At 34.0% G+C, this 18208-nt stretch overlaps 2 protein-coding genes and 1 long non-coding RNA gene across 11 annotated transcripts; 2 read left to right on the plus strand and 1 right to left on the minus strand.

Moving 5' to 3' along the window:
* The first annotated feature begins 109 nt into the window (after window positions 1–109).
* Window positions 110–7916, plus strand: LOC138178499 (forkhead box protein N3). 4 transcript variants are annotated; one of them, XM_069110428.1, is made up of 6 exons: window positions 110–228; window positions 2349–2746; window positions 2836–3272; window positions 3356–3659; window positions 3736–3841; window positions 3913–7916. In XM_069110428.1, exons 2-6 carry the CDS (start codon window positions 2374–2376, stop codon window positions 4187–4189), a joined length of 1497 nt encoding a protein of 498 aa, XP_068966529.1. In that variant the 5' UTR covers window positions 110–228; window positions 2349–2373; the 3' UTR covers window positions 4190–7916. The 4 variants fall into 4 exon arrangements, with proteins under 4 accessions (XP_068966529.1, XP_068966533.1, XP_068966530.1 ...); XM_069110432.1 differs by having other exon boundaries at window positions 2839–3272; XM_069110429.1 differs by lacking the exon at window positions 110–228 and adding an exon at window positions 375–501.
* Window positions 7917–8070: 154 nt separating this feature from the next.
* LOC138178494 (interference hedgehog) lies at window positions 8071–18095 on the plus strand. 6 transcript variants are annotated; one of them, XM_069110408.1, is made up of 8 exons: window positions 8071–8603; window positions 8678–8892; window positions 14166–14246; window positions 14454–14708; window positions 14792–15781; window positions 15852–16700; window positions 16786–16901; window positions 17957–18095. In XM_069110408.1, exons 3-8 carry the CDS (start codon window positions 14177–14179, stop codon window positions 18056–18058), a joined length of 2382 nt encoding a protein of 793 aa, XP_068966509.1. In that variant the 5' UTR covers window positions 8071–8603; window positions 8678–8892; window positions 14166–14176; the 3' UTR covers window positions 18059–18095. The 6 variants fall into 6 exon arrangements, with proteins under 6 accessions (XP_068966509.1, XP_068966510.1, XP_068966511.1 ...); XM_069110409.1 differs by lacking the exons at window positions 8071–8603; window positions 17957–18095 and adding an exon at window positions 17735–17864 and having other exon boundaries at window positions 8644–8892; window positions 16786–16911; XM_069110410.1 differs by lacking the exon at window positions 8071–8603 and having other exon boundaries at window positions 8645–8892; window positions 16786–16911; window positions 17957–18094.
* LOC138178512 (uncharacterized) lies at window positions 10466–14875 on the minus strand. Its single transcript, XR_011172729.1, has 3 exons — window positions 14784–14875; window positions 12254–14658; window positions 10466–12161 (listed from the first exon to the last, which is right to left on the minus strand). It is a non-coding gene; the product is annotated as an uncharacterized LOC138178512 (long non-coding RNA).
* Window positions 18096–18208: the final 113 nt, after the last annotated feature.

The following is an 18208-nucleotide window of genomic DNA, read 5'->3' on the forward strand; positions in this document are numbered from 1 at the left end:
ACAAACACCATATTTGCGATGTATTTATGGTAGCAATGAAGATTATATTTTCGCGGGAAATTAATTAAATACGATTAATCGATGTTGAAGATGCGATATAAGATGTTTCGGTAACCACGTGATGACGTCAAAATATGGCGTCTCAATCAGCTGGGTGTTGTGTAGAGTGTGCTTGAGATGCCCGTCTTTAGAAAACCAACGAAGACTGCCGTCTGTCTACTCCGATACGTGAGTTTTTAAAAAACCTCGTAATGTTCAGTTTCTTGTGTTTATTCACCGCTCAACGAAATTTAAACGCGGTCCCATAATCGAATGGCAGATTAAAAACAGAAAGACGCAAAACGCTGTTTCATTTCTTAAATATTTTAATTTAGTTTTCGCCGTGGAATTTGAAGAAAATTCGGGAGTCACTGGGAACATTATGCAGAGTGATTATTAATTCAAGAAGTTTCGTGAAGAGCACTTGGTCCTGTTCAAATTTAACGACCTGAAAAATGACGCGTATGTAAAAATACATAAAATATGGTTAGCAGAGGAACTTTCTGAGCGCGTTTAAATCTCGTCTCCCTAATACGTATAACAATTTTTCTATTGTAATAGTAAACGCTTGAGGAGTGCATCATTTACGAAACGCGATGTTGATACCGTGTGCAACCAATGCCGTAGCCATTTTCATGTTTGCTCCAGTTTCGTAATCATTATCAACTCCATATTTGAATTCAACAAGTAACGCAGTGACATGTCTCGCTTGTTCTCGAATTTTTACTGTCACCTTCCGTTTCATCGATTCACCGACGACTTGTCTACCTTCGTCTCGTTTCTCTTTAATATTTTCCACTTCAAAACTATGATCAGGTGCGAGCTTGATATCTGAAAACGAATACGTCTGTGACAAAATCTGTTTATCGCGTACCACGTATCGATAGACAAATTTTCTGTATCAAATTTTCTTCCATCAATTACACATAACATAAAAATACATATTTTAAGAAATCTTCTCAAAGTATCCTTTAATTAATCTTGGTATCCTGTTAACAAGAAGAAAAAAAAACATTTTGAGAAAAGGAGAAGGAGAGAGAGCGCCGAATAGACGCCATTTTTTTTAAAAATGATTTAAATGTATACTATCGTCGTAAAAAGTTCTGTGAAATGATATATGTTGAAAATGATAGAAAAACTATCGATAACTCGGTGGATAGTGCGACGAGTGTCTTAGGATTCTTTGGTTATGACAAAGTTTATTTTCGATTGCAATGTGTTCTTAATAGCGCGGCCATTTTGTCGCTTATTAGTGGATAAACAAATGACGATGTTGGTACTTTGGATTCGAGGCTACAGGCGCGTCACATGCGCGGAAATTCAATTTCACTGCCTACGCATCCCTTCCGTAATTATAGTATTCCTATATGATACCAAAAATAGAAAATGAACCGACATTTATTTAAAACAAACCCTCTCTATACACTCTGTAGGGTTGTCATTTATATCTTCATTATTTCGTACATTTTTACCTAGAAAATCATGATTCGAAACATTATACGTGTTCCGTGTATATGGTTTCGAAATTGGATTTTGTTTCGTGCAGATGCACGTGATTGGTATTTTCACACTACATACTTGATACTACACAGTTATTCATTAACATAACAATATACAATGCTTTACGAATGTTTTTATTATAATTTCTAGTTCCTGTAATAAATAGAAAGGAAAATTTATATTTCCTTTTGTACAAAAAATTCGTGATAGTTTTGTTTTCGATTAGAGATAAGATTGGTTTTTGCGACGCTTAATCGAGGAAATTTGGTTTTTACCTCACAACTATCAATAGTGCCGTGCAAACGTTTCTGGCCAAATAGATTTTTCATTTTGAAGTACAAATACAATATTTAAAAAAATGTTAAGGAGAATTATATAATTACGTGATAATGTTTATGTACTATATTATTTTCTTTCGCTTATCATATCTTTATACCCAATATTATTTAAAATTCTTTTGGACATCGCTTTCTGAATATAAAGTGAAAAATTTATCTGGCCGATAATTTTTGCATACCATTGTATCTAGGAGCACGTTGCTAGGGTTACGAGAAGCTGTTGCTTAGTAACAGTATTCTTCTGCTTCGTTGCCGAAGCATCGACGCTTATCAATTCTTCCCCGCTTCACAAATTAAATATCCTTTCTCCCCTCCCCCCCAAAATATTAATAAGCTAATTAGTTACAAAAAAGGTAAAAAAAATAATTTTAAAAAATGTAATGCATAGGTGTAGATAATAGTTCTCAAAGTAACTAATTCAGATATATAGATTTTTCTCTGAGAATTTCATAATTTGATTTTGTTTTACAGTGACGAAAAAAGCACTTGACCCAATATGCCACCAGATAGACCAGATGCATCAGGTGTGGAAACTGGCATAGGACTAAGTAGCACGAAAGTTTTCAATTTTGGAGAAACAGTATACACAATGAAAGAAAAAGAAAATGCAAGTGCTTTCGTTGAAACAAATTCAACTGATGAACTTTCCATGTCTGATAAGTCCATTGAGAAAAATAGTCAGTCGGATGATGATCTGACTTCCTTAAGCTGGCTTCATCAGCAGAATCTGTTGAAAGGTTTGGATATTTCAAACCCCACTAAAGACATGAAGAATGAGAATGTTTTAAATAACAATGTTTGTGATGATATGGCAGACTTTTCTGAAAACACCAATTCTGTATCCAGTTTGGATGAAGGCTATTGTCCAGGTAACTTTCAATATGTTTTAATTTTCAATTGATAATCGTAATAATATTAATGAAATATAATATTTTTTCTTTTTTTTGCTTTTTCATAGCAGATAATAATAGCAAGATAAATAATACGACGTCGCATGGTAATAGTCAAAACTATCAACACTCGAATAAAAATAGTCAAAAATCAATGCAAATCTTTCAGGAGTCGGTAAAAAATCATTATAGTACCTCGCAAAACAATCAGACGAAGATATCATTGAACAACAATAATCTGCCAGTTTCAAATCGCAACAAACACCCAACTCATATACCATATGATCCTCACTTACATAGAAACAGTAAACCACCATATTCATTTTCTTGTTTAATTTTCATGGCTATTGAAGATAGTCCTGTAAAAGCTCTACCAGTCAAGGAAGTATATGCTTGGATTTTGGATCACTTTCCATATTTTAGGAATGCTCCAACTGGATGGAAAAATTCTGTTAGACATAATCTAAGCCTAAATAAGTGCTTTCGTAAAGTAGAGAAAGCACCAGTAAGTGTTACATTATAATATGCACGAAAAAAGATCGTTTCCCTTCTAGAAGTAAAAACTTAGAAAAACTTCTTCTCTTTTAGAATTTGGGCAAAGGTTCGCTATGGATGGTAGACGCCCAGTATCGTCCAAACCTGATACAAGCATTATCTCGTGCTCCTTTTCCTCCTCCGACTGCTCAAACTTTGTCTTCCCCTGAAAAACCACAAAAAAAGAACACTAGTACACGTCTACCTGATCCTATCCTCTTCCCATATCTCTCCAAAAGACTGGCATCGAGCAACATTACCGACAACACAGACACTGAAGTAGATAGCGATGTAGACGCAGCTGCAGCTGCTATGCTTTCTTTTAAACACGGACCTATTATTTTAAATCATAATAAAGGCAAAGTATCTGATAAAGAAGATATCAACTTATTAAACAAACATAATATTTTATAACTTATTCAATCTTATTGCAGATCGTAAGCGGAAAGTACCGGAATCCGAGGTTCTGGTTCCTGTAATTACCAGGAGCTCCAGCGAAGATCATACTTACAGTTGTATTACCTCAGTCAAGCAAGAAAGGTAATCATTAACAGTTTTTGTTTATTAATATAATATTATAAATGATAAATTGCTCATGTTTATTTTTCAAGTAAATATCCAAGAAAGGAAACAAATCCCGATTTCGATGAGCAACGGAAGATAGCGGAAGGCGCGGACGCGCTTTTAAATTTAGCAGGTGTTACCACACCACTCAATCACAATAGGACACATCACATACAAGGTATTAACTCGACGCCAAAGTCCGATGGTACGTCAAAGCTGAAAAAACGTTCAGCTTCGAATGATTATTCGAACACACCTGAAAAAAGACGTAAGCATTGGCCAAAGTGGAGTGAAGGGAAGCGGTATTTAAAGCAAATTATATAAGAATACTTTGGTTGTATGTACGTATATAGCATCACAAGTTTCCTATTTTTCTTTTCCATATTCAAACGTGAACTTTTCAAAATTCTATCTTTGGTATGGATTTCGAGACTGTGGATTTAAAATCTTGCGTTGCTGATAATTAATCTGTTGTCTTTTGGATAAGATTAACGTTAATGAAGATTTGCATCGAAGTTATCGCCATTGTTAGGCATCTAAGATGAAAAGGTGAGAAGAACACGATATGTTCTGTCATATTAGAAGAAAAACATCTATCAGGTGCATTTCTATTTAAAAGAAAAAAAAGTGTTGAGGCAAAGGGAGGGGAGTAAAAGAAAAGAAAACAAATTGGCGGTCGCTCAGGGTTCAGAACTCGCTATATGCCAAAATGAATTCAGTAGCACTAAGCAACAAGCAATACTAGAAGAATAGTGTTAAAAGAAAGAAAAAAATTACTTCCTCAACGTTAAGGCATGAATACAACTATAAGTGGTTCATGGAACATCAATGACAAAAAAGGAGAACAATATCGCGTACTAAAACTAAAATAACGATAAACTTTTTAGACCTGTTGTGACAATTATACATATTAATTCATAGAGAGTTTAATTAATGATAATAGAGTTCTATATTAGGTTTTTTGTAGATATGTATAGAAATATAATTGATATCTATTCGATAGAGAAATTGATAATATATTTAAAAAAAGATTATATATATACACACACATATATATATATATACATATATATATATGCGCACGCGCGCGTACCCACACATGTATACAAACATACACCCACTCACTCTCACGCACATATATACATGTACACATGTTCATGCTCACATGCTCATTAATTTACACTCAAAATACATCTGGTCATGTACGCAGCTGTATGTGTGCAAAATGTGTGCCGCGGAAAACTATATAACAAAAAGAACTCTAAAAAAAGAAGTCAAGGTACACTGAATACGGATTTGAAATGAATAATATTATCATTTCATGCCTTTTTCTACTCTCTTTGTGGCTTTTGAGATGATTTTGAACAGTGCTGTATATATGTAGATCCTGTAATGTATGCAGAGACCAGTTTTAAAAAAAATTTGTTAAGGCATCGATATATATACGTATATATATATATATATGTATATATATACGTATATATAGCGTCGAATTGATAAATATCAATTGGAAGAAATGTATAAAGGTATAAACCAAGAGTGTCATCCTATTTTTATAAAAAAATGAAATAAAAAACAAATATATGTATAATATTAAGGAATCTTGTGAATACCTGATAAATAATGAAGATGTATATGGCGGTGAAAGAAAAATATTGAATATGGATGAACTGGTCTTGTATACATTGATATCGTAGTTCTGTATAGAGAGAACGTATATTTTTACAGGGCACTGCCCGCGTGATAAAAGCTCTTCCTAATAATTGCTAAAAAAGGATATGAAAGAAATACAGTTCATTAGCTTAAACCATTTATTAATTATATCTTGCGTGACACTACAAACACAGCATGGTAGCGCAGCCTGAGTATTTCCATATGTTTATATGCCATATATAATGTAAAGCCTTCGTTAAAAATGGTAAAATATGAAATGCATAGTCTTGATTTTAAATAATAAAAAAAGACAAGACAATAGCAAGCAAAAACAAGCTCATAGAGAAATAAATGATCTTGGTTACCAATTAAAAAGTGGCGAAATTTTGTTCCATCGAAGACGTTTCTAGTCTTACGATTATACTATGTAAAAATGGAATGATATCAGTTATTAGGTTGATAATGATATTTAAGCGTCATAATTGCGATTAACAGTAAATTGTTATTTGTAATATATGTTACTGCTGGCTCAGATACATTTCAGACGCGAGACTCATTATTATCGCTTCTTAAGAAGGTGCAATTTAGTTTAACTTATTAACGATATATTGTTTATTCTCTAACGTTTACTGTCTAGTTACTCTCCAAGTCGATGGGGTAATGATAATAATTTTCAGTCAGTAAAGTTATTGCACTTAAAAATATTACGCTAAACTGTTAGATGTTATTAATGTAAAGAACAGACAGCGGTGGGAAGGAAACTAATTAATTTTAGCATCACAAAAGCGGATTAAAGATACTATAAACTTAAAAAGAAAAAACAAATGGGCAAATATCGAATATAAGGCGCGCTGCCAAAACGTTTTGTGTGATTGTAGCTGGTCAGCTACAAAGGGGAAAAAATCCACGATTAAAAGATGGGTGCAAGGAAGAATGCCATGTTTATACGCAATCGGGGAAACCAGTTTTGAGAGAGATATTATATATATTTCACGTGAATGTAAAATTGTTCTATTTAGCACATACGTATTTATACACTACACATATTACATAAATATATGTAATATAAATACTTTTAAATTAATTATGCTTTAAAAGCAAAAAGCAGGTACGTGATCGGTAGCGGGGACCTTTTTTCGAAATTTGTATATGCACGAGCAAGACCAGTTTTTTGTAGACTTTACGTTTTCTATTGTCTGTGATATTATTGCAAAAGTGGACACACCTTGTTGTTGTTGTTGTTAATTATATTTTGGTGAAACAGAAGTTTTAGAGCTTTATAAGTTTTATTCTTTAGGGGGAGAGGGGAAGAGAGAAAGAGAGGAAATAAGAAACGAAAGAGTAAGTGTTCTTGACGCTTCTCTGATATTATTAATTGGCATTCTTGCTGACACCTAAACATTCTGATCTAGATAGACGAAACTGGCATCTTTAAAATTAGCAATATATTATAGATATTCTATTATATATATATTGAAAGTAATATCACAAGTTTTCACACTATTTGTTGAAATTTTTAGTCCTAGCTTTTGTTTGCTATGACTGAAGATCTGTTCTTCCATGTAGTTTATTCTAATCTAAATAAATTAGGGGGTGGGATGCCATTTATAATAATAGTAACGTAGCTAATCGATCACCGTTACAAATTAGAATAATCGATTAGCAAAGTGAACATAAAGCAATATATACCAGTTGATCCTGACATTGGACAGAATACTCGTTAGTCAGCCGGTCCGTACAAAATAAAAACGATATACCTTTATCTACTATGATACAAGTCAATGTTACATCGCGCGTTTGTATAGAGAGAAATAAGTATAAAAAAATTGTAAAACTCTAATCGTACAAGATGGTTAACTTATAGAGTATTTTTTATGAAGTATTATTGTAGCGTATATTGCGATATAAAATCATCATTTTCGTGAGCCAGCGTAATTCTTAAAGGCATACAAATTATTATTTAACGTAACATTAAAATCGTCGTTGTTTCCTATATCAAATGGGGCCGGCTGATATACATAAAATTAAAACACCATCGACAACACCAAAAAATAAAAAAGAGAAAAAGGAAAAGAAACATCAAATATAAGAAGCAAATCATAATAATTCATTGCATCGCGACTAGCCACGGACAATCAAAATGTAACATGGTGTTTAATTTGCTTCCATTACATGACATCGTGCCAAACGCAAAAATCATTTATTTTGAGGAACAGATGTTTATTTATATGTATATCTACAAGTTGTATATTGTACGAATTTTGTTGGCGTAATATGTAATATTATTATTATTATTATTATTATTATTATTATTATTATTATTATTATTATTATTATTATTATTATTATTAATATTAATATTAATATTAATATAATTATTACTCATTTTAAAACGGAATACATTGTAAAATGTTTGTTAAGTTTTTGACCTTGCTTACATAATTGAGTAAAGAATATTTAATATTTTAGATTGTAACCAAAACAGACCTTTATTAATGAAAAGAATGTGAAAAAATCAAACGTGCGCAGAATTGGTTATTTAAATTTGCATCCTTTTCAATGACATGCTACGACATGCAACTACCTATATATATATATTATATATATAATCATGAAAGAAATTATTAATCGTAAAAAAAGTGTAAGAAAGAAGAAGACAAAGATCAATTGTTGTTAATTAATGTTACTTTGAATACAATATATTAATATATATTTCTATATTTCAACTCTTAAATTATTTACGTCTATCATATTAATAATTAATAATTCTTTCTGCTGATTAAAAATGACATACAGTTTTTATTTATAAAATCGTAGTTGGCGCGTTTCGAATTTCGAAGGTGGCGCTATGTACAGAAGCGTACCGCGCAGGATATCTGAACCTACAGTGAAAAATTCCTCCTTCATGATCACCCTGAAGTTAACCAAATCATATATAAACTCATAATATAAACTAAATTTTAACTTTTTCTTTACATTCGATCATTTTTAGGATGTTTAATTTTTGATAAAACGCATCCACTTTATTGTCAGATTTGAAATGGCAGTGAGTCACGTGATAGCACCGCAATGTACCAACCTGCACGTGAGTACCTAGATCGAAGCACACGTCGTTACTATACTTTATCGCGGTTCAAAACCTGTCGGTCTGCATTCCAGTGTGCTGGTGGACGCCAAGCGTCGTGTTCTATAGGAGGTCGAACTTGGTGAGCTTAGTAGCGATCGCTCTGAAAAAAATGAAGTGATTTATCGGTGAAAATTATTAACACGGACACTTCGTTTTCTTCCGACGAGGAAAATTGTGATCGATTTAGCGAAAAATCAAAAGGATCTGATAAACGTATAGATCGTACGGCTGGATCGAAGGAAAAAGGGTGAGTGTGCCAAGCATGATTATTACTTTTGTTTTCTTCTTCTTCCGTCGCTGATCTTTTGCCTTTCTTTTATTTCTTTTGCTCACGTTTCTGATTCACCATCCCGTAAAACCATAAATATAATGGGACCTGTATATACTGTTCGTCATGGAAAACTTTTGTCGCGATGTCGCTGTGAGAGATCACCTGCCGGAAGGGGTGAGCCACCAGTATTTTTCGTGAAATTTGAATGCAGTGGATAATGCAGTGAATAAATCGGATACATGGTATTATTAATAATACCAATTGTTAGAACTATTGACAATTCGGAAAACGCTCATTCAGATGATACCGCGCTACTTAATGCGCCTGCGTTGTAATAAGATACATATGCATTATTGTTGAGTAAGATATAGCAAGATCGTAAAGTCGGAGATATTCAAGTTTATATGTATTAAAAACAGAGATAATAATTTGAGACATATAAAAAAAAGATAAGGAGCTGAATACCTCGTTCAGAATCGTATGGTGTTAATTTTGAGTTTTCTTCCTTTGTAGTTTTGTGTATTTAAAAAGAATTATATGTATACAACCTGAGAAGAAGATTTTAGACGTATACAATTTGCTATTTTTCAGACAATACATGTATTATAAAAGAATTTGGTAGGTTGATTGAGTAATAACTTTTATGGTCAAAGTACTTCTATGAAATGCATGGAATCATTATCGATGTCGCTAATATATATTAATACTTTAATTTACAATCTCATTGCATGTCTTCCACCAAGTATACGTTGCATACCTTCTGATTAAAGTTTCGTACGCATTTTGATACGCGTAGTCATGCGAATGAATTGTCAACTTCCCGGTAAAGCTCATCAAATTGAACCACTTATAATTGGTACAATAGCAATGACTATTAGGGGAAAACATTACTATTTCTTAAATATTGTTATCGTTTAATCAATAAAGATAAAATGACATAAAGTATTTATTTAGTTAAAAGTTATAGCGTTAATGGTCGAACAAGTAGCGGTTATGGGAAGTAGATTAAAATAGCGTATGACACATATACGGCCAAATATTCGTCGCTCGTTTTACTAAGCAATCGCCATGCATGCCGAGCAGGGAAGTTAAGTTAGTCATGTGTCTTGTATCGGGATGAAACACGACGAAGTGAAGAGAATAAAAGTTCACGTGATTAATCGACGATCAACAAAAGGAAGGATCCACTTGTCAAATGCGTTCGATCAACGGGAACTTGATCTTCCTGGTTCCTGTTTGTTACACATAACGGAATACCATGGAGTTTGCTCGTGGAAAAGTAATGTCAATCACAACCCTATTCTACAATTATGACACAACTTCAAAACTGTTCGAGAGGATTTATTAAACCATTACCAGAAGAATGTTTATATTAAACCAAAGGTTCATTATCATTAATAAATGGATATATAATGCAATATCAAAGGAAGGAAGTTAAAAAAATTTACAAAGATCGTAGTATAGATCAATATATTTTTCGATACAATCTTGTTCTCTGTGACAGAAAATCTCACTATCTTTTCATTCAGTTAGAAAAATTTTTTGACGATTTGTATAACACTAAATTAAAGGAAAAGATGTGTTCTGTAAAATATCTAAAAATATTATTAACATTTTAGTGAAACAAAAAGCTATCATTGATCATAGAAGTTATAGATCTATGTAAAAGTCTATATAAAATATTTTGTATAATAAGTCTAATAAATATTTAAAAAATGATAAAAAGTTTCTATAAGTGTCCGAATACTTTTTTAAGCCACTGCAATTGTGTAAGAGGATTCAAATCTTTCTGTATTTTGGCCAACGGGAGAAGAGTCGCGAGTTCGTGAAAGTGGAACTCAATTCCACTGATACATCGTGATCTTTGATCAAGCGAGAGGATCACGAGTGCAAAAAGGATTTCGGGGATTGAGTTTGTTCTCTGATCAACGACAGGTTGTAGAACAGAGTCTAATTCTCGTTTGGCTATATGCTTGTGCGCGTGTGTGTTGTATGCGTGTGCGTAACTCGGGTGGCATTGGCCCGTCCGTAAGGTTAGGTTGGTTGGAGGTGCGCGCGGGGCACAGGGGCTTGACAACCACTGCTTTGGAATTCGAGTTCTTTATTTTTATGAGAGCCAGCGTCGGAAACCAGCCTCTTTCGAACCCTTCTCACCTGTTACATACCACCGGCATTTATGCTACCATTTAACCAGAAGTTAAGAGTCCTCCCGTGCATAAAACACGTTCAACTATCTTGCCAATGGGTCGAACGCGTGCTTTTTGTCCCTGTGATTTCAGCTTCGATGAAAAATCCCTCCTCTCTCGACCGTCAATCCTTCGAACCACTCCTCTGGTAAATTCATTTCTTCGTAACAAACAGTGAGTTCTCGTGAGAAATCTTTCGTACAGTTGCATTCCTTTACTTTGATAACAGTATTCTATTTGTTGGAATGAAATGTCAGTTTGTATTCAATTAAATGAATTATCAATTGAATTTATTTGGCTGAAGTATAAATTTGTATTGTACAAGTGAAAAGAGGTTGTGAAAAGAATCAGTGAACTTCTAATATAAATGAAGTTTTATTATATTTACTGTTTGTTGTTATTGGGTTGTAATATAAATTCGTTCTATTTTTGTATTTGTCACAACATACGTAATACACAGTCGGTGACAAAAATAAGTGGACGTATAGTAGAGGTAGGTATCAATGAAGTTTAATCGAACTAGTACCAGTGTTATATATTTAAGTTTTATTTATATTCTTATAATACATAGATTATTTAGTAAACAATTGAAGTTAATATTTACATTTTTGTGTAAACAGACCGTATTTGACGAAACGTCATTGATACCTACCTAAATATGACATCTACGCGTTACATTCATTGAAGGACCGTAAACAAATTTTATTTTATTTACTATTTTACATTATGAAACACGCATAATACGAATGAAATAACAAATTTATGATAAAATATAAACAGAATGTAGAAAGAGTAAAAAGAAATTTGTACTAAATATCAACTAGTATCCTAATATTTACGGTCAGCACTGTATTTCCAATTTTCATTACATGTCCACTTGTTTTTGTCTCCGATAAAATGTATAGGTATGTATATACGAAAACAGGACAGATTTATGTTATAACTCAATAGATTAGTACTAATTTAAGTAACAAAGATATTGAAAGTGAAGTTTTTCTCTTAGTGCACCCATATACGTATAATATCTATTAAGAACGTTTGAGGAAACATGTAAGCTTTCTGTGGAATAGAAAATTTTCTGTATTAATTTCAAGCGTTAAATTATCATGTAAGCGAACGGTACAGCGTAATACATGAATGAATCTACCTACATTCGACGCGTATGTTAGCCAACAAATAATTTCTATTAGTATTGGACGTGTCAGCGCGGTTTTCTGATCGTCACTCAAGACGGTCAACCGCTCGCACGTGGGTGGAAAGCGGTGCGCGCAATGAACGACGGTTTTCGACACCGTATATGGTCAATTTCATGTTGTCATTGTGGCACCTCTGTCGGCTTCGTTTCTCACGATGCAAATGGATTCTGCATTTCTGCTTCCTTTAATATCCTTTTTCGTAATTTTTTCAATATTCAATCGAGCGAATTCTAAAAATAATTGAAGATTACGAAAAAAGAACATGATAAGAAGATTACGAATATTTATGCAAATTCATATTTTTATAAATAGAGCTAATAAAAGAAGAACTTATATAGAGATTTGTTTTATCCTTTAAATATTTAATGAGTATTTTACATATTTTGTGTAATTGTACATAAACTACGGATTTTTGTGCATTTATAAGAAATTTTAATACATTTACATTTTCCATAAATGCATAAAAATCTCTAATAGGCCATTTTATTTCTACTTATATCCTATTAAAATTCTTCTGTTTAATTATAAAGCGATACAGAGTGACATAAAATCAACAGAAATGTTTTACTCGTGTGATCTTCAATTTGGAATTTCTTCCATTATTTGTCGATTTATCTTCATAAGTAGAAGCAGCAATAATGCCTTTCGCGTATCCATATTTGTTTTATATAGATAGCAGTCAGTTAAAAACAGTATTTTACTAAAAGACTACTTATAGAGAAAGCTATAATTATATTTCTAAGAAATACGGAATATCTCCTTTCATTGATGAGTACGATTTTACAAATGAGATACGGATACTTACCTGAGACTGACACGTTTTGTTATCTTACATATTAACATACGAGACTCGCTCTAAGAAATCTGTTCCAAGAATTGGTAAAGATAGCGGCGGCCAGTTAGTGCAGCGCAATTGTATACTGCGAATATTCTACATTGAAAAAATGAAACTTAAATAGAAATTTATTTCACCATCTAAAACAGGCATTGTACTTTAAAATGTGCATATTGTACAATTTAAATTCTCTAAGTGAATAAATATCCATAGAGCAATAATGACACAACTGCGAGATACTGACAGCTTATAATCACAATCACAAAAAATTGCCATCAAAATGTTTACAAATATTTTATATTTTATACTAAAATTGTGTAACTGCTATTTATTATAAATAAAAATTGATACTAATTAAGAAGCAATCTAAGCCATAATTACAAAGAAAGAAGAGGCGTTAAGATCGGTACAAAATAAAATACAATAATATTTTTTCTTAGATTAAGAATAAACAAATGATATAAATCCAAATCCATTTTGTAGCTAATAAGGCAGAAATTAATAAATTATATGTACAGTCATATTAAATAAACAGAAAGTGGCTATATAACTGGGAAGCATTAATACTAACTAGGGTTAGGTTATTCTCTGTTGTCATAAAAATCAAGATTTCATGCACAATCTCATTTCCACCACTGTTCTCTGAGAATCCTCTTAATTGCTGAGAGCTTTAGCGCGACAGAAGCTTTTAAAATGAACCGCATTTGGAAACGAATATAAATCGTGTTATACTGTATCCCTTTGGGACTGGAATGCGCGACCCATTTGGTGGAGCGGGGATCGTTCGTGCCGAAATGACGAGCCATGATCAAAACTAGAATGAATGCGTTCTATTTCCACGTGAACTCGCCATGTTCTATACTTAAACGTGGTGGTTGGCCGGCATTAATTTTAGTGGACCCTCTCTCTTTCTCTTTCGAGACCGGCGCCTCGCATTTTTAACCGACAAAACTAAGACTAAAAAACGAATAATAAGAATGAGAGAAACATATGTGACTAACTTGTACTAATTTTTGTTTTCTTTGATTGCAGAATGAGTCAAGATGCGACCTGTGCTTTTTCTATATGCCGTTATCACGGTCCTACTTCATGTCCTAGCCAGCCTTGCACATGGTCAGTTTTGTCTTACATATTTTTTATTTATCATATGCATTACATTTTAATATACAGTGGTTAAAGAAAGTATTTACACACCATTTTATTTATGCTGATTAATTACGTTCAAGTATATTACAATTTGTATCATTTTTAATAGTATTTTCATGCGACTACAAAAATTGATGAATACTATGAAAATTAAATTATTCGTATAAATTATAGGACAGAAGCAAGAACTAGGCATGATCTTCACTAAACATCCGCAACCTTTGGCCGCGCCAATAGGAGATGATGTGAATTTTGAATGTAATTTGAATCTCGGAGCAGAACGTTTCTCCTGGCGCCATAGACCATTAGGTTCGGATAGGTGGTTGCAGGTTTTCCACATGTCTAGTAACGGTGGCAAAACGTCCAGGCACGTAGTGAACTTTGACAATGAATCCAAAGCCGGAGATTACCGTTGTATAGCATTTTATGGTAAATATTTTTGTATTTCATTTTATTTAACATCTTTCACAATGTTTAAATTACAATTTGGTAATTTGATTTTACGTTGTTAGGTTCGAGTGGTTTAGCTTCTGACCCGGCAAGATTGACGCTTGCTACGCTAGAGAAGTTTACCGATAAGAGCGAAGTCATTATAAACGTTCCAGCAGGGAATACCGTGCCTATCACTTGTCCTGTGCCTTACTCAGCCCCAGAGGCGATAGTCGAGTTCTACAAAGATAATAATCCTGTAAAAAATGTTAACGTAGTTGGTAGCAAGACCATGGTCATTGAAAATGCTAAAGTATCGGACAGTGGATCTTATCACTGCACTGCTGAAAATTACATAACTACTCAGATATATCGGAGTAACCATAAGACGATCCTAAACGTAAACACAAATACCAGTCTTCGAGCACCATACTTTGTTAAACAACCACAAACGGAGTACAAGGTTTTGAGGGGTAAAAACGTAACTTTGGAATGCTTTGCCGCTGGTTACCCAATCCCTTCTGTCACGTGGACTAGATTAGGTAGTTCGTTACCACTGAACTCCATTAAAACTGCGATGGGCCTAACGATAATTAACGTTCAATCAGCGGACAGGGGAGAATATGATTGTATATGGAGTAGTCATGGAGTAAACATCAAGTCTGTGATCATACTAAAAGTTATGGAAGCTCCAAAGGTGATTAAGCCACCGAAGGCAGCAACGTTCTCCGAAGGTGGAGAATTGGACCTCTCTTGCACGGTAACGGGCGAACCACAACCGAAATTTGAGTGGCTAATTAATGGGGAATCTTTGACGCCTGGTGGTAATGTGGAAATCGAAGGTTCGAGTCTTTCTATCTCCGAGGTTGAAAAAAAACACGCTGGAATTGTCCAGTGTGTCGCGAGTAACGAATATGGGTCTCATTCTGGTTGCAATTTGCTAAGAGTGAACCCTAAACAACATATTGGGACGACTGAAGCCAAACAGGATTATGGAATCTCTAATTCAAGACACAAACATACAAGGGGAGGAGGAAGAAGAAGGAGTAAGGAAGGGAAGCGTAAAGGCACTGGTAATTTGTTGCACCGTACATAATGCTTAAATACTTCATGTTGATTTTATCGGGTTTTTTATATTTGTAGCTGTGCTAGTACCACCGAATCTACCGAATGTCACCAGACTCTCAGACGTGTCCGTGATGGTTAGGTGGTCTGTACCTGAGAACACAGGACTGCCGATTCAATTCTTCAAAGTTCAATATCGCGAACTTGGACAGAAGATGAATGGCAGACAAGCAAAATGGATGACCGCGAACTCGGAGATACCGAATCACGTGCGGTCGTTCGAAGTAACCGATTTACAGCCTAATCATACTTATCGGTTTCGAATTGCTGCAGTTTACTCGAACAATGATAATAAACTTAGTCCAAACTCCGTACGTTTTCATCTGAATAAAGATGGCGGAATCGAAAGCAATAGGATGCCAATACCTTTGTTAACGAACACCGAGGCTTTGAGTCCACACGAAGTATTACTCATTTGGCAGAATTCGGATAATTCGGCGAACATCGATGGTTTCTATGTGTATCACCGAGCTTCTACCACAGTTAGCGATTATATAAAAACTACGGTTGAAGGAAAAGACTCTTTCAACATAACTATTTCCCATTTGCAACCGGATACAACGTATGAGTTTAAAGTTCAGAGTTTTTCCGTAGACGCAGCTTCGGAATTTTCTAAGATCCTTCGACAAAAGACGAAAAGAGCTATAAATACGAACGAACATGCTAATCATGATAATAAAAATGATCATGGCAGCAATTTAACATTAGATAGCCGAGTAAGGCCTGCAGATGATAAAAACGTAAATATGTATGCCATAATTGGCGGAGTTCTCGGAGGATCGACTCTGTTAGGCAGCTTAATTGCAATCGCAGTAGTATATAAGAGGACGAAGCACAAACAAAGCCGGGAATCATCGCAAAGCGAAGGTAAATTTAATTTGTAATATCATCGTATTTTGAAAAAAGACAGTGTACGCCTTATAATAGATTATACATTAAATTTTTATTTTAGGAAAACCGATAACAAACGGAAGAGTAATGAATGGCGGAGTAACTGACTCGAAAATAAACATAACATCAAATCCACTTGCTGGTCTCGATACATCTGAAGATATAATACAGCCTAAGGTCGGTATTTGTAAGTAACAATATCAATACTTTCGCCTTGTCAAAGGAAAAGAATGACTGAGGGCTATTTCAATTTGAGAAATGGACAAAGATGTCATACCAATATTTTCTATTTCTGAATTAAATATCAATTGTCTACGGTCATTCAATTTCCTAATTCTACTAAACGAACAGAAATATAATCTTAACTGCGTACATAGTTATCTCTATACGCCTTGTCGATATTTTTATCGCAACTATTCGTACTGTCGTGTGTGTGTTCTGTCGGCTTGTAACTCTGAGGAGCTCGATCCTAAAGTAGTCAAAAAATGAAAAAAAGGCTTCTATATTATTTTTTTAATTTAAATTATATCGTTGATATTTTTACAAGATAATTCCAATGTAGGAAGTAAACAAATCACACCCTAATGGTACGCAATAAAATCTAATCATATAGTGTCTATATACATAAATGCTTCACTGCCACTAAAGGAGACTTCATATTTAACTTTCCATTAATGCTTTTATTTTTCTGCACACTCGATAGATTGACACATAAGACCCTGGGCGCTAAATCACTATGTCCATCCATATCCTCAATGTCATTGCACGAACATAGCACATTGATTCGATCATTATTACCATCAAGCCTGATTAAGTCCCATTTCGATGGCCTATACTCGATAATCGAGTCGAATCACGGGCTCCACTGGGTTACAGCTGTACGCCACTTTTTCTTTTTTTAATTTTTCTTTTTTTTTTTTACAAGCGACTACCATTTATTTTCCTCCCTCCGCACTCTCGCGCGCGACTGTATCTATATTTACATTCAACTAACGTATTTCTGCTTTCAGACTATTCGATATTAAGAAGACTAGTCTTTTCTAGCTTTAGCAATTGGTCGCGTGCTGTTCTTTAAAATTCTACTTGCACACTCTCTGCATTCTCTCTGGAAGCCGCTTTTCTTTCGTATTTTCCGAACACCACACACATACGTTATATATTACCTACATGCCTGTGCCTCTCTGTGAGTGAGATCTGAAAGAAGCGAAACGAACACGCATGTTTCTAAACAGACCGGGCAACAGTCGCCGATGGAAATGGCATCGTTTCTTAACGGACAAAACAACAGCAACAACAACCATAACAACAGTGACACAGCTGGGACTGACCAGTGAAACGCATCAATAGACTGAGAGTCCCTTCTGCTCCAGGAATCACTGCCTATCGAACAGTCTCTCTGCGACCAACCATTTTCCTCTATGCTTTAAAAAGACTTTTATAGTGCTCAGACCGTATTTCCAGTTGTCAATTTTATCAAACTTTTA

This window comes from Bombus flavifrons, chromosome 3 (genome assembly GCF_040668555.2).
Source record: "Bombus flavifrons isolate JBK064 chromosome 3, iyBomFlav1_principal, whole genome shotgun sequence".
Classification (NCBI taxonomy): Eukaryota; Metazoa; Arthropoda; class Insecta; order Hymenoptera; family Apidae; genus Bombus; species Bombus flavifrons.